This window comes from Engraulis encrasicolus, chromosome 16 (genome assembly GCF_034702125.1).
Source record: "Engraulis encrasicolus isolate BLACKSEA-1 chromosome 16, IST_EnEncr_1.0, whole genome shotgun sequence".
NCBI classification, from domain to species: Eukaryota; Metazoa; Chordata; class Actinopteri; order Clupeiformes; family Engraulidae; genus Engraulis; species Engraulis encrasicolus.
In genome coordinates, this window is record NC_085872.1 from 28,304,760 (window position 1) to 28,321,283 (window position 16,524).

Genomic DNA, 16,524 nt, shown 5'->3' on the forward strand with positions numbered 1-16,524 from the left:
ACCTTTAAATTGTGTTACGCCCTTAAACGTCAACCACCCACATACACTCAGAGAGAGAGAGAGAGAGAGAGAGAGAGAGAGAGAGAGAGAGAGAGAGAGAGAGAGAGAGAGAGAGAGAGAGAGAGAGAGCGAGAGAAAATATATGGTGGTGTACTGTGACACCTCATCTGTTTTAGAGGGGGAGCGGGACAGGAGGTTTGTGTCATGCTTCCAGCGAATGATGAAGACAATGTAATGCTGAAGGAATTGGTCTTGTTGGGATGGGAGGCTGGTTTCAAGTTTCCAGCTTCCACACCAGAAACGAGAATTCATGAAGTACATTAAGCTCTGCGAGGTGTTGTTGACAAAGCAGGTGCCAGAGTAATGGACAAGACTACATCTCTCTTCACACCCGCCTTAGGGGCCTACCGCCAAGAGAGACGACGGAGGGCAGTGAGTAGCGGTGGGGTGTAGTAGTACGTGAGTGGGTGGTGGTGGGGGGGATGTGGGAGTTAAGTGTAATGGACAACCTCATGAAGCCCCTGTGAGATTTACAGTGCTGGTTTACTGTCCAGCGGGAGCGTGTTTTCACTGGCTGGAGTGAGGCCTCCGGTGAGTTAAATGTGATTTGTGTCCAGACGAGGGCCCGGCCCGCTCCAATTACGAGCAGGCACAAGGCCTTGCTGTGCGCACAGTGCAGCACCAGCAGCAGCAGCAGCAGCAGCATCGTAGTGGTGGGTGCAGCGTGGGCAGCAAGACAGGGCTGCGTTTCTCAAAAGCATAGTTGTTAGCTGGTTGCCAATGGAAATTGCATTGCAAACAACAAAGTAGCTAACGTAGTTAGCAACTATGGCTTCGAGAAATGCATCCCAGGACAGGGCAGGACAGGACAGCACAGGACAGGACAGGACAGTGCAGGCTGGGGCTAGGGGATATTGTATCGAATCGAGAAATCGTGATACGCAGAGTAACGATACTGTATCGTGATGCAAGAAGGCAGTATCGTGATACGCCCTTTCAAAGTTCTGTTACCCTTCAGTCCAGAAAACATCCACATGATATGATCTGATGGTGCTTCCAAGCTTCAATTCAATTTTTCAACTTTTTAATTTTTTATTACTAACTTCTTGTAACCTTTTCTACCTATAAACGATCATCAAAAAAATACATTTTTAAAAATCGTGGGGTGTATTGAACCGTAGGTGGAAAATCGTGTTACGAACCGAATCGTGGGTTGAGTGTATCGTTACAGCCCTAGTGCAGGCCTCTAAACAAATCTTACCCCCTTCACTCCCTTCAGGTCCCCTTTGAGCAGCGAGTCCAACGTGAAGATCACATTATGGCTCAGACTCTGGAGCTGTGGAGAAGAACAACAGAATCAACGTTAGGGAAACTACTGCTGTGTAAGGCGTGTGTGTGCGCTTTCATGCATGTGTGTGTGTGCATGCTTGTGTGTGTGTGTGTGTGTGTGTGAGTGTGTGTGTGTGTGTGTGTGTGTGTGTGTGTGTGTGTGTGAGTGTGTGCGTGCCTGAGTGAGTCTGTGTGTGAGTGTGTGTGTGTGTGTGTGTGTGTGTGTGTGTGTGTGTGTGTGTGTGCGTGCCTGAGTGAGTCTGTGTGTGTGTGTGTGTGTGTGTGTGTGTGTGTGTGTGTGTGTGTGTGTGTGTGTGTGTGTGTGTGTGTGTGTGTGTGAGTGTGTGTGTGTGTGTGTGAGTGTGTGCGTACCTGAGTGAGTCTGTCTGTGTGTGTGTGTGTGTGTGTGTGTGTGTGTGTGTGTGTGTGTGTGTGTGTGTGTGTGTGTGTGTGTGTGTGTGTGCATGTGTGTGTGTGTGTGTGTGTGTGTGTGTGTGTGTGTGTGTGTGTGTGTGCTGGTATGCATGCATGAGCGCTCCCAATCCATCGTCTGATTCTGCTCGCTAGATCAATTCAGAGAGATAGCAACATTAATGGCTCTCTCTGCTGCAGCCAGCCTCTCTCAGCACTTTCCCTCCTGTCTAAATGGAGCCCACCACTTCCCAACACTGTACACTCTCCTGTGCGGGGCATGAAAGCAAGGCCAGGAGGTACGAGTGGAGTGCTCCGAGAGGGAGAGAGGTCAGACAAGACTGGCGTCCAGGCAGGCAGCACTTTGGGCCCAGATGGGATCTGACAGACAACAGTCTCGCACAACAACAACACGGCAACACCATGCAGGCTAACCCATTGATGCCTGAAGCACCTGCAGACATGGGTGCTAAATGCCTCAGCCCTTTTTGGGAAATGGTACTTTCTTCTTACAAAAGCCTAAATATCTCAGCCTCTGAAGCACATAAAAACATGAGAAAAGTTGCATTTTAAACGCTAAGACACTCACCTTGCATTGCAATATGTTCATTTAGATCTAACGTGGCAACAATAAAAATATCTAGAATCTCATGAACCTGAATGTTGCGTCCAGAACCTGAATGTTGCGTCCAGGATTGTTGCGTCCATGGTTGTCCTGAATGTTGCGTCCATGCAGCTCCAGGCGCCAGGGTCAATGTTGCACACCGCTAGCCTGGTCCTGACCATCCCATAATACTACCATTTCATTTCGTATTTATGGTCTGGCATTTGTTTGCTCTTAAGCGATTGTAGGAAGCAGGAAGTTTGCACTCAGTTATGGTTTGAAATTATTGGACACCTTTCACCCAATCGCTGGCAGTTACTCAACAACAACATAGCGCAGACCAATGGCTCTGGCGCAGATGTGTACGTCATTGTCACGAGCGTCCTCCCCCTTTCGCCATCACGTGGGGGGCGTATTCGATTATTGGCTGTTTTCTGGGGGGGGCGTTGCGATCAAAATTCTACTGCTCCAGGCACTCCACAGAGAAGCACGGCCAGACTACAGTAGTGGAGCCAATCCTTTGGCGGAAGTACGTAGGATGGCTCGCGAGGCTAGCTCAACGCAACATCCAGCATCAATGGGTTCAAAGCAACAGCCCCGACCAGGGGAGGAGTTATAGGCAGGGCAAGCGGGGCATTTGCCCCTGGGCCCAGGGCCCTTCTGTATTCGTGTGGGGGCCCTATTGTGACCTTGGCAGGCTGTATGGGGGGGCCCATCAGTGTTTTGCCGTGGGGCCCTGTGTGCAATTGTTCCGCCACTGGCACGGACTGTCCTCTGGGTTCAAGTGGAGTGGAGGAGAGGAGGAGTGTACTATTGCCAGCACTCCCATTACATTACTCCATTGAAAAACAATTGACAACAAAAAAAGGAAAACATCTTCCTCATCAATCTATCACCACTGGTGGATTTGCTTGTCTCCATTAGCACAGCAGCGATTAGGAGTGTGGACGCTATACACCAGACCCAGTGCTGAGCGACACAGTAATTGCACAAAGATGGGCAGGGTTGCCAGATGATGAATGACCCAGAAAATGCTAAAAACCCGCCTGGAAGCAATAAATCCCGCCCAATTTGAAATAAATTCTGTTGATTTCTATGGCCATAAATTTGCAGAAAAACCCGCCCAAATGCCCTTTTTTACCCACTTTTACCCGCAGACGGCCACCCTAGACATCCCAATTGGGCAGGAAACGACCGAATCTGGCAACACTGAAGATGGCGAAGCTGATGACAGCACTTCTGTGGTGAGCTTGCAGCGTCCCTGACAAAACAACACCAACTGCAATGTCACATCACATCCAATCACATTGGCAGCAGCACTCACCAGGTTCTTGAGCAGCGCGGCGAGCTCCTTGATGAGGCTGGAGAACTTGATGAAAGCTGTCCCCAGGTCGGAGTTGTCCCGGCTGATGAAATTGCTGCCGAACTTGTCCAGTGCCTGGCTGTAGTTCTCTTCATTCTGCACATGGTCTGCAAATGGAAAGGGGGAGACGTGGAGGAGAGTGGGGTTTAGTTAGTGGAGAGAATGAATGGCTCCCGGCCCTACACAACATGCCCAGAATGCCTGCCTGCCTCCTGCGAAATTACACGTACATTCAAGATACTGCTATAAATATGGAAAATTATGTGTTGTAGTGTTTGTTACCCCGCTTGTGGTTCTATAAGTGGGCAAAGACAAAGGAAGGCTAAACAAACCAACGGGAGCAGAAAAGCAAGATAGAAAAGAGAGCAAACAAGTAAGCAAGCAGGAAAGAAAGAAAGAAAGAAAGAAAGAAAGAAAGAAAGAAAGACAAAAAGAAAGAAAGACAACATGAAAGAAAGAAAGAAAGAAAGAAAGAAAGAAAGAAAGAAAGAAAGAAAGAAAGAAAGAAAGAGGTGAACAAAGCAAAGATGTAGTTTGATGCCGTTTTTTACATGAGCAAAAGTCACTGAACATCAATCATGTACTGGTCTGGTGCATAATGATCATGGACATTAATGGCACATCCGAGTCTACCCCCCCACCCTACACGCCCAGCCCACTCCAATCCAACTCAGGCATAATCCACCCAGGGGACTTGGAGGAAAAGGCAGAGAGAATTCTGGGATTCCTTTGTAATCCCCAAATTGGTGCAGAAATCCGGCATGAATTGCATCATGGAGCAAGGCGAGCAAGAGCTGCAAAGCCCTTCATGTTCGCACCCGTGGGGCCTAGGAGGCTCCGATTCCCCCACCCAAGAGCAGCATTCATGTTCTAACACTTGCCCCCTCAGCAACGGCAGAGGCAGATGTCTAACAGAAAGGCTGAGTGGAGAGGGAGAGAGAGGGAGAGAGAGAGAGAGAGAGAGAGAGAGAGAGAGAGAGAGAGAGAGAGAGAGAGAGAGAGAGAGAGAGAGAGAGAGAGAGAGAGAGAGAGCAAGAGTAAGAATACGAGTGAGAAGGTGTGGAGAAGGCTAAAAGGATGAAGAGAACAGAGAACGTGTGTGAGTGAGAGAGAGAAGAGAGAGAGAGAGAAGAGAGAGAGAGAGAGAGAGAGAGAGAGAGAGAGAGAGAGAGAGAGAGAGAGAGAGAGAGAGAAGAGAGAGAGAAAGATAGGGAGATAGCCAGACAGAGACAGAGACAGACAAAGAAAGGTAGTGAGGGTAGGAGAGGGTAGTTACAAAACCTATCCAGACACCAGCAAATGTGGACAGAAGCTGTGAAAACTGTGTCAGGTTGGAGAAGAAGGCAAGGCTAAAAATGGCCTCAGTCTGACAGGAGGGAGAAGAAACCACCAGGAGAGGGGACTAAAACAGGCAGGCAGGCCAGCAGGAAAGCAGGCAGGCGGGCAGGAGGAGAGGACAGGAGGAGAGGACAGGAGGAGAGGACCCAGAGGAGCACCTTGTCACCAGGCTAGGCAGGCAGCCGCTTGGGGCCCCCAACTGCTCAACTTTAAACTATAATAGCGCCGATTTGTTTCTAATGTTCATTCTTTTGGGGTTTTGCTTGGGGCCCCCACTGACTCTAGAATCGGCTCTGGAGGCATCACAACTCCAGCTTTGTGGAGCCGACTCGCCCAGCAGTGGAGAGGAGCCACGCGAGAGACTCTCTAACACGTTTTCCCCCAACAGAGGAACTCTCATCTGGAACTGATTCCTTCACTTTCTCCATCATTATCTTCCTCTCTTTGCCCCCCCCTCTCTCTCTCTGTCTCTCTACTTTTTTCCAGGACTGAATCCCTTGGCAAAATGACACTATTAGGTCATGAGTTTTCTGGCAAGAGAGGGTTGGAGAGAAAACGGGATGAGACGAGGGGAAAGCGAAAGGAGAGGAGAGGAGAAGAGGAGAGGGCAACTCCCATACCAGCCGATCCTGCAGCTGGAACAGCCATTAACGAAAAAAAGTATTTTTACATAAAACAGTGAGCACCACTACCAGGCAAATATCTTCCGCCTTTAAATAAATAAAGACCTGACTGTGCCATGTTGAACTGTACTAACCTTCATGTACCTACGTACTCATACCATGTCCACGATACCAACCTATCCTATCACTGTGTCAGGTCCTTTTAGGCTACACCAAACAACGACAAATTCATTCTATTTTTTAAAAGATTTTAAGCTTTTATTTTTGAGATAGGACAGTAGAGGAGAGACAGGAAGTGAGTGGCGAAAGACCCGCAAATGCCCCGGGCTGGAATCGAACCCGGGTCGCCGGCGTAGCAGTCCATTACCCAGCCTTTAGAGTAGAGGTGCACCGGATCCGGCAGAATAATAGGGTTTTTCACAGGATCTGGGTCCGGCAGGATCTTAAGCAGTGGATCCGGTATCCGGCATGTTACCTAAAAATCAGGGTCTGGTGCATCTCTAGACTAGGCTTTTCAGTCAGTCTTTCACAATCACTGCATGGAGTGAAATCCCTTTGGAAGCAGTCAGTGCAGGCAGTGTGGCAATAAGCCAATGAGTCTAAAAAATAGTTTGAGCCAACATAATAAAAAGGGCCCACGTGTGCGAGTAGACTATATGTTTCAACCCTTGTAGGATCCGGTTTCCGGTTCCGGATCCGGCAAGATTTTAAGCAGTGGATCCGGTATCCGGCAGGATCCTAAAAATCAGGATCCGGTTCATCTCTACTTTAGAGTCACGGCTGGGCCAAATTCATTCGATTTTGATCCTGTGTAAACTCATGCAGTCATCGAGTTCATGTAGGACATGTAGTCGTGAATTCATCACGCAGCAGGCCCGTGCCAAATGTCAGAGGGGTTATCATCACAAGCCTCTTAGGCTCTCGACAATTAGTGCCCTTCTTCTTCTGTGTGTCTACTGAGCTGGGGTCAGGTCACAGGGATTGGGTGACCTGTGCTGCAAGGACAGCACAGCAGCCCATCTCTGATAGAGCCACAGCCACACACTGCAGCAGAGCGGCCCTCAAGTCATCCAGTTTCTTTTTTTTTTTAAAAACATATTTTTTGGCCTTTTTTACTTTATTTATGATAGGACAGTGAAAGTGGTGACAGGAAGCGAGTGGGGAGAGAGAGACGGGGAAGGGCCGGCAAAGGACAGCAGCCCATCTCTGACAGAGCCACACACTGCGGCAGAGCAGAGCGGCCCTCAAGTCATACAGTTTCACTCCCCTGGAGTGACCTTCAAATAGGAAGGGGGACTGACACAGGTTTAATATCACAAGTCTCAGCTAACAGGTCACTGTAATTAGCTGTATGGAAGATGGAGTAGAGTTCTGTCTACTACTACACCATCCTATCGCCCACACACACACATCATTGAAAGGGGGTATTGAAGACATCCGCTTGCCTCGGTGGTCCTCTTGCGCTGCGATGACTCGTAACGTTAGGGAATCAATAAAGCAGCCGGGTCACCTTTTCTGGGCCCCCCGAGGGACTTCTGGTGTCAAGCTGAGGTCAAACCAATAAAACTGACTGAGCATTACAAGACAGACACGAGCTGAATTATGTGGCTCTGCAACTCAGAAGATACGACATACAATTTTTTTTTTAGCAGAAGCAAAAATGTGTTGTATAGAACTGCGCAATTCCGCAACTGTGCAATGATATAAAACTTCCATTTCTAACATGATCGATGTTTAAGTCCATGGTGAAACCGGCGCATATTATGAACACACCCAACATGGATGAAAATGGACCAATTTCGTCACACTAATATCCTCAAGCCCAGCCCCAAAAGCTGTTGGGCCAACAGCTTGGGCCTTTGCTGGGCTTCAGGGGAGTGAATGAGTGAGTGATACGGGTGTAAATAATAATCGATACGTATCGATGCATCGATCCTACGGCCGTCATCAGAATCATATCGTGGGGCATTCTTAAGTATTGAAAATAATCAAGTCGCTGGCCCCTGCCCAATGCCCTAGCTCCATAATATGATAGAAGTGGAAAAGTAATTGGGGAAAAAAAAAAAACGAATAAATTCAAATCATATTGTATTGTATCACGGGGTAGTCTCAAGTAGGGCTGGGCGATATGGAAAAAAACCCTATATCACGATATGGATTACTTTATATCACGATAACGATATATATCACGATATAGCACAATTACATACGTTTTCAGTTATTCTCTTTATTTGCTCTTTAGTATTTCATGTCGCAAACAACCATTCTTTAAAATGGTTCTTTTTATTGTTATTTTTACAGTTACATGAACTTATAGTGTGTATCTTGACAACATGGAATGTAATTAAATGATATTCAATTGTATAAAACTGATAAAATTAACTTATCGAATCGATATCGTCATGGAGGCTCTGATTTACACCCCTGTTGAGTGACCAGAGGGATGAGTTCCACATGCTCTTGTGGTGTGCTGCTGATTGGCCAGCTGTGGGTGTTCCGCACTCCAGATAACGAGCCCTTGAGGCGACTCCAACGGTCCAGAGGACCCCACCCACTCCTCTGAGGAGACACTAACAGCCCCTACACTACATACACACTACACAGCTAGCACTCAGTCAGTGAAGAGCTGGACTGGACAACAAGGCAACGCAGCATATGGGCAAAGACTTGATGTGAATATCTTCGGAGTCTAAAAAGGAGCGCAAATGCTATATCGCGCACTAGTGCCAATTTTTCACACTTTTGGCACTGCAGAATGTGCCATTCAACATTTGGCCTATTATCTATTTATCATGAGAGAAAAGAATAGGAAAGACAAAGAATTAATTAAAAAAAAACGCATTTCAAGAAGAGATCATTTCTTGTAATGATGCTCCGAGCTGTTTGGAATAGATTCAGCATACCACCCCCCGTTTCGTTGCCATGCTTTGGCATACGCACTGCGAAAGGTCACTGACCTTCAGAGTTGCACATGCCCCTGCTCTTTCATGTTAAATTAGCCCTTATGCCTGGGGCCATGAGCACAGACAAGAAAAGGCGGAGGAGCAGGCAGGGGGAACACGAGGAAGGGCTGCTCCAGTGCTGTGGAGCCATCTCTAGTACCACGCAATGGGAACAGCATCTCCATCAAACTGTAGTGTGTAGAGCAACACTACAGATTTACATTACATTACAATACACTTAGATGACGCTTTTTTATCCAAAGCGACTTACAGATATCACAGGCTACTGGTTACAGTTCCTGGAGCAATGTGGGGTTAGGTGCCTTACTCAAGGGCACTTCAGCCATGTATGGAGGTATACGGAGAGGTAAGGGTGGGATATGAACCTATAACCCTGTGATCTACAGTTCAACTCCCTAACCATTACACCCCAGCTGCCCACATATGGTCGAGGTACTGGTGGCTTTCTGTTTGAAGAGGACTGCGAAGGTGATACTTCATAGCAAAACAAAAAAGGAAGTGCTCTTACCTTGACCCGAATTGTAGATGGCTTTGACGGACTTCTTTACCTTCTGCAAGGCTGTGCGATCCTGGTCCAGGGCCTGAAACAAACAAGAGAAAAGAGAGAGACCATTCAGTGCAGAAGTCGTCAAGTGTTCCTTCATTCCAGTAAATCTCCTTTGCCATTGAGACTCAACACAGTGGTGGAGGGAAAACCAATGGTACCTGCTCACTGTAACCATAGCAACTGCAGACTAGAACTAGACGAGCGTTGGCCATGCCTTCTAGACACAGATGGGCTGTGAAGTTGTGAAACAAGATTTTTTTTTTTCATTTAAAAAAAATAATAAAAATGAATATTTGTCTTCTTTATCCTTTAGAATCATGACTTCTTTATAACAGAGCTGTTCAATCTAATTAACAACACAAATAAAAAGCAAAAATACTCTTTTTGTGCATTAAGTGTACTTACACACAGACTCTTGAGGTTCTTAAATAGGAATAGTGCATAATATCTCTACCAACACAATTGACATTTAAAAGTAGGGCTGGGCAATATGACGATATATATCGTTATCGTGATATAAAAGTGTATATTGTGACCTTTCTCCTTTATCGTTTATATCGTGGTAGTAATTTTAGCAATTTTATACAATTGAATATCATTTAATTACATTTCATGTTGTCACAACACACTATAAGTTAATGTAACTGTAAAAATAAGAATAAAAAGATCCATTTTGAAGAAAGGTTGTTTTGCGACATGAAAAAATAAAGAGCAAATAAAGAGAATAACTGAAAATGAATGTAATTGTGCTGTATCGTGATATATATCGCTATCATACTATAAAGTAATCCATATCATGATATTGTTTTTTTTCCATATCGCCCAGCCCTACTTAAAAGTTTAATATGCTAGGGCAGGGTGGGATTGTTAGTAGTTTATTTGTTTTTATCACCAAGGTCCTCTCCAGCTGTAGCCCATCCCCTGTCGTGCAGCTGTAAAATACCTGCCCTCTGGGCATATGATTCTGTCTCAGTACCGCTTATTCACACGTACAGTGTGTGTGCGTGTGTGAGGGAGGGAGAGATAGTGTGTGTGTGTGTGTGTGTGTGTGTGTGTGTGTGTGTGTGTGTGTGTGTGTGTGTGTGTGTGTGTGTGTGTGTGTGTGTGTGTGTGTGTGCATGCGTGCTCTACCATGAATAATAATGAGGGATCTCTACAGTTGAATACTGCCTAGCAACCCAAGTTCGATTTCAAAGGAGTTTTTCATGTTGCTGTGTAAGGATATTTCTAACATGAATAACACACAAGGAATAGCAAGAGAATCTATACACAATTTCAAGTGCACATTATATGAATTAAAATTAATTCGGAGTTGATTTCAATACACAATAACACAATACAAAAAAAAATTAACATGCATGTATGTACGAATGCATGCACACACATCGCACGCACAAAACGTGCACACACGCACGCGGCCACGCACACACACAAGCATACAGTACAAATTCATCTCGCACTGTCGGCTACTTCCAAAATGCATCCTAAAATAATACTGCTGAGTGGTGCCCTCAAAGGAGCCCTTCAAAGTCGATTAGTGAGGAACAGAGAGCTTTGGGACACACTTTCCACACACTGCAACCAAATCCCCAGGGCTCCATTTTTTCCACCAACAGCAGCAGCAGCAGCAGCAGCACCAGCGCCGCTTTGAGAATAAGGCTCGCCTCGCCTCGCCGCAAGGGTCTGTCCCTATCTCTCAACTCTCTTGTCTCCTTGTATCCTTCTCTCCTCTCATCGACCAAGAAAGCCTTCTGCTGCTCTCAGCTACCATTTTAAGTCTGGTCTCAATGTCACAGGATTTTCAATGAGCATTTACGTAGAGCGATAGGGGGAAAGCAAATGGTAATTGAGAGAGAGCGGTGCCGGTCATGCTTGGGCTGGCAGACTGGTTGCCAAGGTGACGCCAAGAAGAAGCGGGTGATGGTTGCGGAAGTGTGAGGTGGCAGCTGCTGGGGACATACGGCTGGCAGGGGAGCTGGGGGGCGGATACGGGGCAAGAGGGGGTCTGAGAGGGGTCTTTTACCCCCCCAGTCCCAGTCTGCACAGGCTAACTTGGATTACACTTCACTGGGAAGTACTCTTCCGATTCTCCCTCTCTGCAACGCAGGGCCTGCCTACTGGTTGAGGTGGTGGTGTCATTTAGGGACAAAAGGACAAAAGCAAAGATGGCGTTTAAGAGTGTAGAAAAGGACCGGGGCAAAGAAGCTGTGAAATACAGGGGCAAAGATTGGCTGAGCTGGAAACAAAAATGGGAAAGTAATGGAAAGGAAATTGACCAATCTCTGGATGATGGAAAAAAGGCTTAGTATGCACATGAGACCGGAGAATAGAATGTGAGAAAAGAAAGAAGAGGAGAGGAGAGGAGAAGAGAAGAGAAGAGAAGAGAAGAGAAGAGAAGAGAAGAGAAGAGAAGAGAAGAGAAGAGAAGAGAAGAGAAGAGAAGAGAAGAGAAGAGAAGAGAAGAGAAGCTCAGGAAAGAGCCGGAAAAGAGAGATGATCACAGAGGAACGGAGAAGAGTTGAAAAGAGGAGAGAGATGAATGGTTGTCAGCTGTATTTTGGGTGTGGGTCCCACTATGTGTTCGGCAGCTGTTACAGAGCATGTGATCAACTTCTTCCCTCATCTGTCCACCTTTTCTAAAGCCAGACCACACGTTAACCCAGAATCCTTCTCCGTACCAGACACAGAGGTGCAAAGGTATAGGCACATCATCATCACCAATGGCACAGTAGTCACAGGTGACCAGCTATGTGTGCCATAAGCTAAACCCAGAAGGCGGGCTATGGTGTTCATAAGTATGGTCATTAAGACTGGTCACAGTGGAGCACACGATGCAAAAAAAACCAGCTTACTTGAGCAAATGTGTGAAAAATCAAGCCAGGAATGTAACTCTCTGGAATTTAGATCTCCTTTTATCTTCCCAGCGAGAACCATCTGTCCATGAATCAGACTACTCAGTTCTGTATCAAAACAACAGTGCAACAGTCTGTTGGGAGGGTCACTCAGCAAGTTTGCCAGGACAATTTGTACCGGTGATCTTTCAAGATGGTCTGCTTCATCGAGGTGAGCTTTCAATGTTAACACTGAAGCTACAGTTTTTAAATAGCTACTTCTAAACATCCCTTATTTGCACTTATGTGGTTGTTTAAGGTGATAAGCAACCCAAGTTGGGGAGAACAAGAGAATTCCCATTTACAGCTAGACGTAAAGAATATATACAGAATACATTGACATAGTTCTTTGCCTACTGTAGAGGCATGTCATTTCACTCCAACATACTAGGTTAACAATCTACTTGATTTCATTATACTCTTCACAAAAGGCAATCAATACAAAATCATTTTTACACAATGTGGTCTAACCCCTGTCTGAATTGGAAGCGTTCTTGTCCTTTGATTAGGTGTTAAAAAGACACCTTAGCACAGAGCCAATGTTATAACCTTACTGTCACCAAGATTGTAACGGCTATGTCTTAATCTGTTACTTAAGGCTCTCAGTAATGTCAAAGGGGGCCCACCAGCGACCCCATCTGCAGTAAGTATTCCTCCAGCAATGCTGACTTCCACACCAAAGAGAGCAGGTCTCTGAGCTGTATAATGCAGGGCCAGGTGAGAGAGGTGCTACTCCTGCCACTGAGCCTGCCAATGCTACCACACAGGATCACTTCAGTACATCACATGCCATTCTTGGCAAACAGATAGACTGTTTCAAAGAAGGGAAAAGCCTTGGTTCATGGATTTCATCTGCCCCAGTCTGATCCTATCGAAATTTCATCACCACAGCTCTGGACTGCTGGGAGATTATCTGTCATCTGTGCCCTATAGATTCTGAGCTGCCTTCATCTCACGGTCACATGCACTGCAAATGAAGCGCTGTGCACGTACGGTACTGATACTGTATATTCTGCCTTCTATTGTATTTCATTGCATCATTACTTAAGTTAATATGCAAAATATATATTTTTTCTTGACAAATATGTCTTGTGTGTGTTTTTCTTACGGTTGAATATTGTTATTAAGCTTATTTCCAAACATTTTTTTCATAAATGCACACTCCGATTTTCCTGGGAAGTCACATAAAGTACTGCACGGGATGCATGCCAATGTGTACCGCAGCTTGTATGGATGGATATCCTTGAGCAGTATCAAAAGTATCTACTGCAGGAGCAGCATCCTGCTGCGTGTCCTATATCTGCCTGGGTGTTTGTCCCATGCAGCTGTAATAGACCCCGAGCTCTGACTCGGCTATTTTGATCACAGGTCCAGGATAGATCCCCCTTCCACCAAGGGCATTCGCATAAGAATTCTCACCGACACTCTCATACATGCGCAGCCATCAATGCAAATGCGCAAACGCACGCACGCACCAACACACGCATCATACGCATATACACACGCACGCAGAAAGGTACACAAGCACCAAGGCCATGCATGCATGTTAAGCAAGCCTTACTGTACAGGAAAGCCTACTCAGTGTTTTCCATTGAAAACACATCACATGTTGCCCGCATTAACACCACAAACATATGACATCATGACACAAGCTTTCTGCAAGGCTCTCTCACTCTCGATTCTATTCCTCTGTCTAAGCGAGCAAGACAAGTTCTATTCAGCAAGACTAAACACGCACGCACGCGCGCGCGCACACACACACACAGCCTCTCAGCAGTCTTCAAACTGTAAATTGCTTTCATACTGAGTTCCGTCACTGCCCCACTGTCCATGCTTCTGCTCTGATGAATGTTGTGAGTGACCGATGAATACGTTTTTTTTTATTATTATTTGAAGGCTGACAGACACAGCAGAATAAAAAGCATACCGCTCAACAAATATTTAGGTCGCAAGCGAGCGCACTGCCCCAGCTACCATTGTGGAGAAACACTAAACCCTTCTGGGATTACAAGCCTTGCTCTCTCTCTCTCTCTCTCTCTCTCTCTCCCCCGCTCTCTCTCTCTCTCTTTCTCTGCTATTGCCAAGCTCAAAAAAGGTCCACTTTACTGGAGCCGAGGGGAAACCAGAGTGTATTACCCAGAGAAAAGTGCTGAGGCCAGGTTTTCTTGGATTTTATGAGTCAGATGTTGAACCAGGGCGATACACCGCCGCTGATGGGCACAGCCCAGGAGCAAGCCATGGAATACGGCCAGCACGCAGCAGCCTTCATGCGGATCGCTCTGTCAAACCAACTTAGGGGCAATGGGAGAATGGAAACATAGGGTAGGTTTTTTTTATTTTTAAAATCAACATTACAACTCCACAGCACATCGCTCAGAGCACGCAAGAAAATTGCAGCGATGATATGAATTGAGTGTTGCAGCGTAGAAGCACTACGATACCAGGCCTTTGTAAGCACAGCACTGTTTGACATGTAACCATGGCAATGTATAGTTCTGATCCTCAGAGGCCGGAATCTAAACTGTTGCTTTAACTCCTGCCCTCTCTACAGGTCTGGGCACACTCGGTTTGAGGGGCCTAAGAACAGGACATTACATTTTACCAGACTGTCCTCTTCAATTATTAAAACACACGTTTGTGCATTAACGCTACAATTAGCGTTAATGTTGGGGACTGGAGGCATACACAGCCCACTGGAGCCTCCTCTACACATGAATCTGGACAGAAGAAAGGCAATTCAGACGAACAATATCCAAAAATCTGGCACAAGATCCCAGAGCCCACACATTCAGACTGCACCCGGTTTTGTAAATGTATACAAAGAGTAAAGCTGGCCCGACCACATCATTACACCTAACGATTAGCCATTTAATGATTGATAAACTGCCAAAGGATAGCAATAACATGGTGCATTACCTTAAAAACAAATGCACACTGCATTACTCATTAATGACCTGACATATGGCCACATACCTGACGAGAAAACAAAAACAACAAAAAGAGTCATAAAAAGGCGAACCTCTCAGCATACTCTTCGACAGCTCTGCCTTGCCTTTAAAACAAATCAATGGAAGATAAGCTGTTATAAAGCTTAGTGGCTGTTTTAGGACAGCTGTGCCCCGGAGAGCACACTAAAAGACTTAAGTGCTAGAGGACGGAGGAAGGGAGGGAAAGAGGGAGGAAGACAGAGAGAGAGAGAGAGAGAGAGAGAGAGAGAGAGAGAGAGACAGAGAGAGAGGGAAGCGGACGTGAGGCTACAGTGCAGCCATGCCAGTCGTCTGCAGCAGTGGCGTCCGTCGCAGGGCTATGGCAGCTGCTGCCTGTGGGATCTCCTCAAAACCCCATGACCCTGCTCACCACCACTACAGGCCTCGCCAAGCCCAGCACAAGGGTGGAGACAGGAACATTCCTCAGGAAATTCGCACCAAAAGGACTCTTCATCCTCTCGTAAATCATCGCACATCTCCAACAGGAGCCTTCGTTCCAAAGACAAGGGCTTATCCCAAAGACTCTGGAAGAAGGGGTGTCAAAGGATGCACTAGTGTTCTGGAATCCAAATACTGCATTGCATTCTCTCTTCATATTCCATATGTGTACTGTATGTGGAATAAAAGAGTCTGTACTCTACAATCATCTTCAACAAACTGTATGCAAATTATGGACAAATGCAAAGAAAAGATAGATACTATGTAATGACACCTTATGCATGCTTCACTCAACTTGCAACCACAATTACACAGTAATTATGGAGCAAGTCCTGACATTCACTAGAAAAAAATCAGTTATAAAACCATCAGTACACATTACAACTCACTGTCAATCAGAAGGTTTTATTAACACCATAATTACTCTGTACCAGCCCTACCGCCACATCATTTGAGCAGCAGCATTCAGTGTTTGTATAAACTACAACACATCAACTACATCATCTAGAAACACAATACAATCATCTATACAGCTTCACAATACGATCGTCTGTATAGCTTCACTCAATACAGGCACGTGAATGCAGAAGATGTGTCATTACTGATGTGTGCAAAAAGAAAAAAAAAAGTCCAGTAGTGACCCCAGCGACCTTGAAAGCGGCGATCTCTGGGCAGCACCAGCTGAGCAGCGCTGCTGGCACAGCGTGGGCCATCATTATGTCAGCAGCAGCAGCAGCAGCAACAACGATGGTGGCGGCAGTGGCAGTGGAGCTGGCAGGGCCGGCAGGGCCTTGGGCACGCAGCACCCCTGCTCCTCCTCTGCACCCACCGCCCCTCTTCTCTTCACACAGGAGAGCAAAGGGACATATCCGTGGTGGCAGATACGAGGGGGGTGGGGGTGGTGGGGTGACCTCACCGAGAGCACGGGAGTTACACACGGCAGGGCTGTCTCCTGGAGCTGCCACTGACTGCTGCTGCGTAACAAAGCCACCAAGCCACGGAGAGCCAGGCTGGGAGTGGTGTTCACATG

The 16,524-nt window shown here is 46.4% G+C and overlaps 1 protein-coding gene across 2 annotated transcripts in view; it reads right to left on the reverse strand.

Moving 5' to 3' along the window:
* asap1a (ArfGAP with SH3 domain, ankyrin repeat and PH domain 1a) overlaps positions 1-16,524 on the reverse strand; it is a 45,706-nt gene that overhangs the window by 21,145 nt on the left and 8,037 nt on the right. For both annotated transcript variants that reach the window (XM_063219252.1, XM_063219251.1), the window contains exons 3-5: positions 9,140-9,212; positions 3,669-3,814; positions 1,262-1,336 (exon numbers count right to left, since the gene is read on the reverse strand). In XM_063219252.1, the coding sequence (XP_063075322.1) occupies positions 1,262-1,336; positions 3,669-3,814; positions 9,140-9,212 (294 nt within the window). The remainder of the gene's footprint in view (positions 1-1,261; positions 1,337-3,668; positions 3,815-9,139; positions 9,213-16,524) is intronic.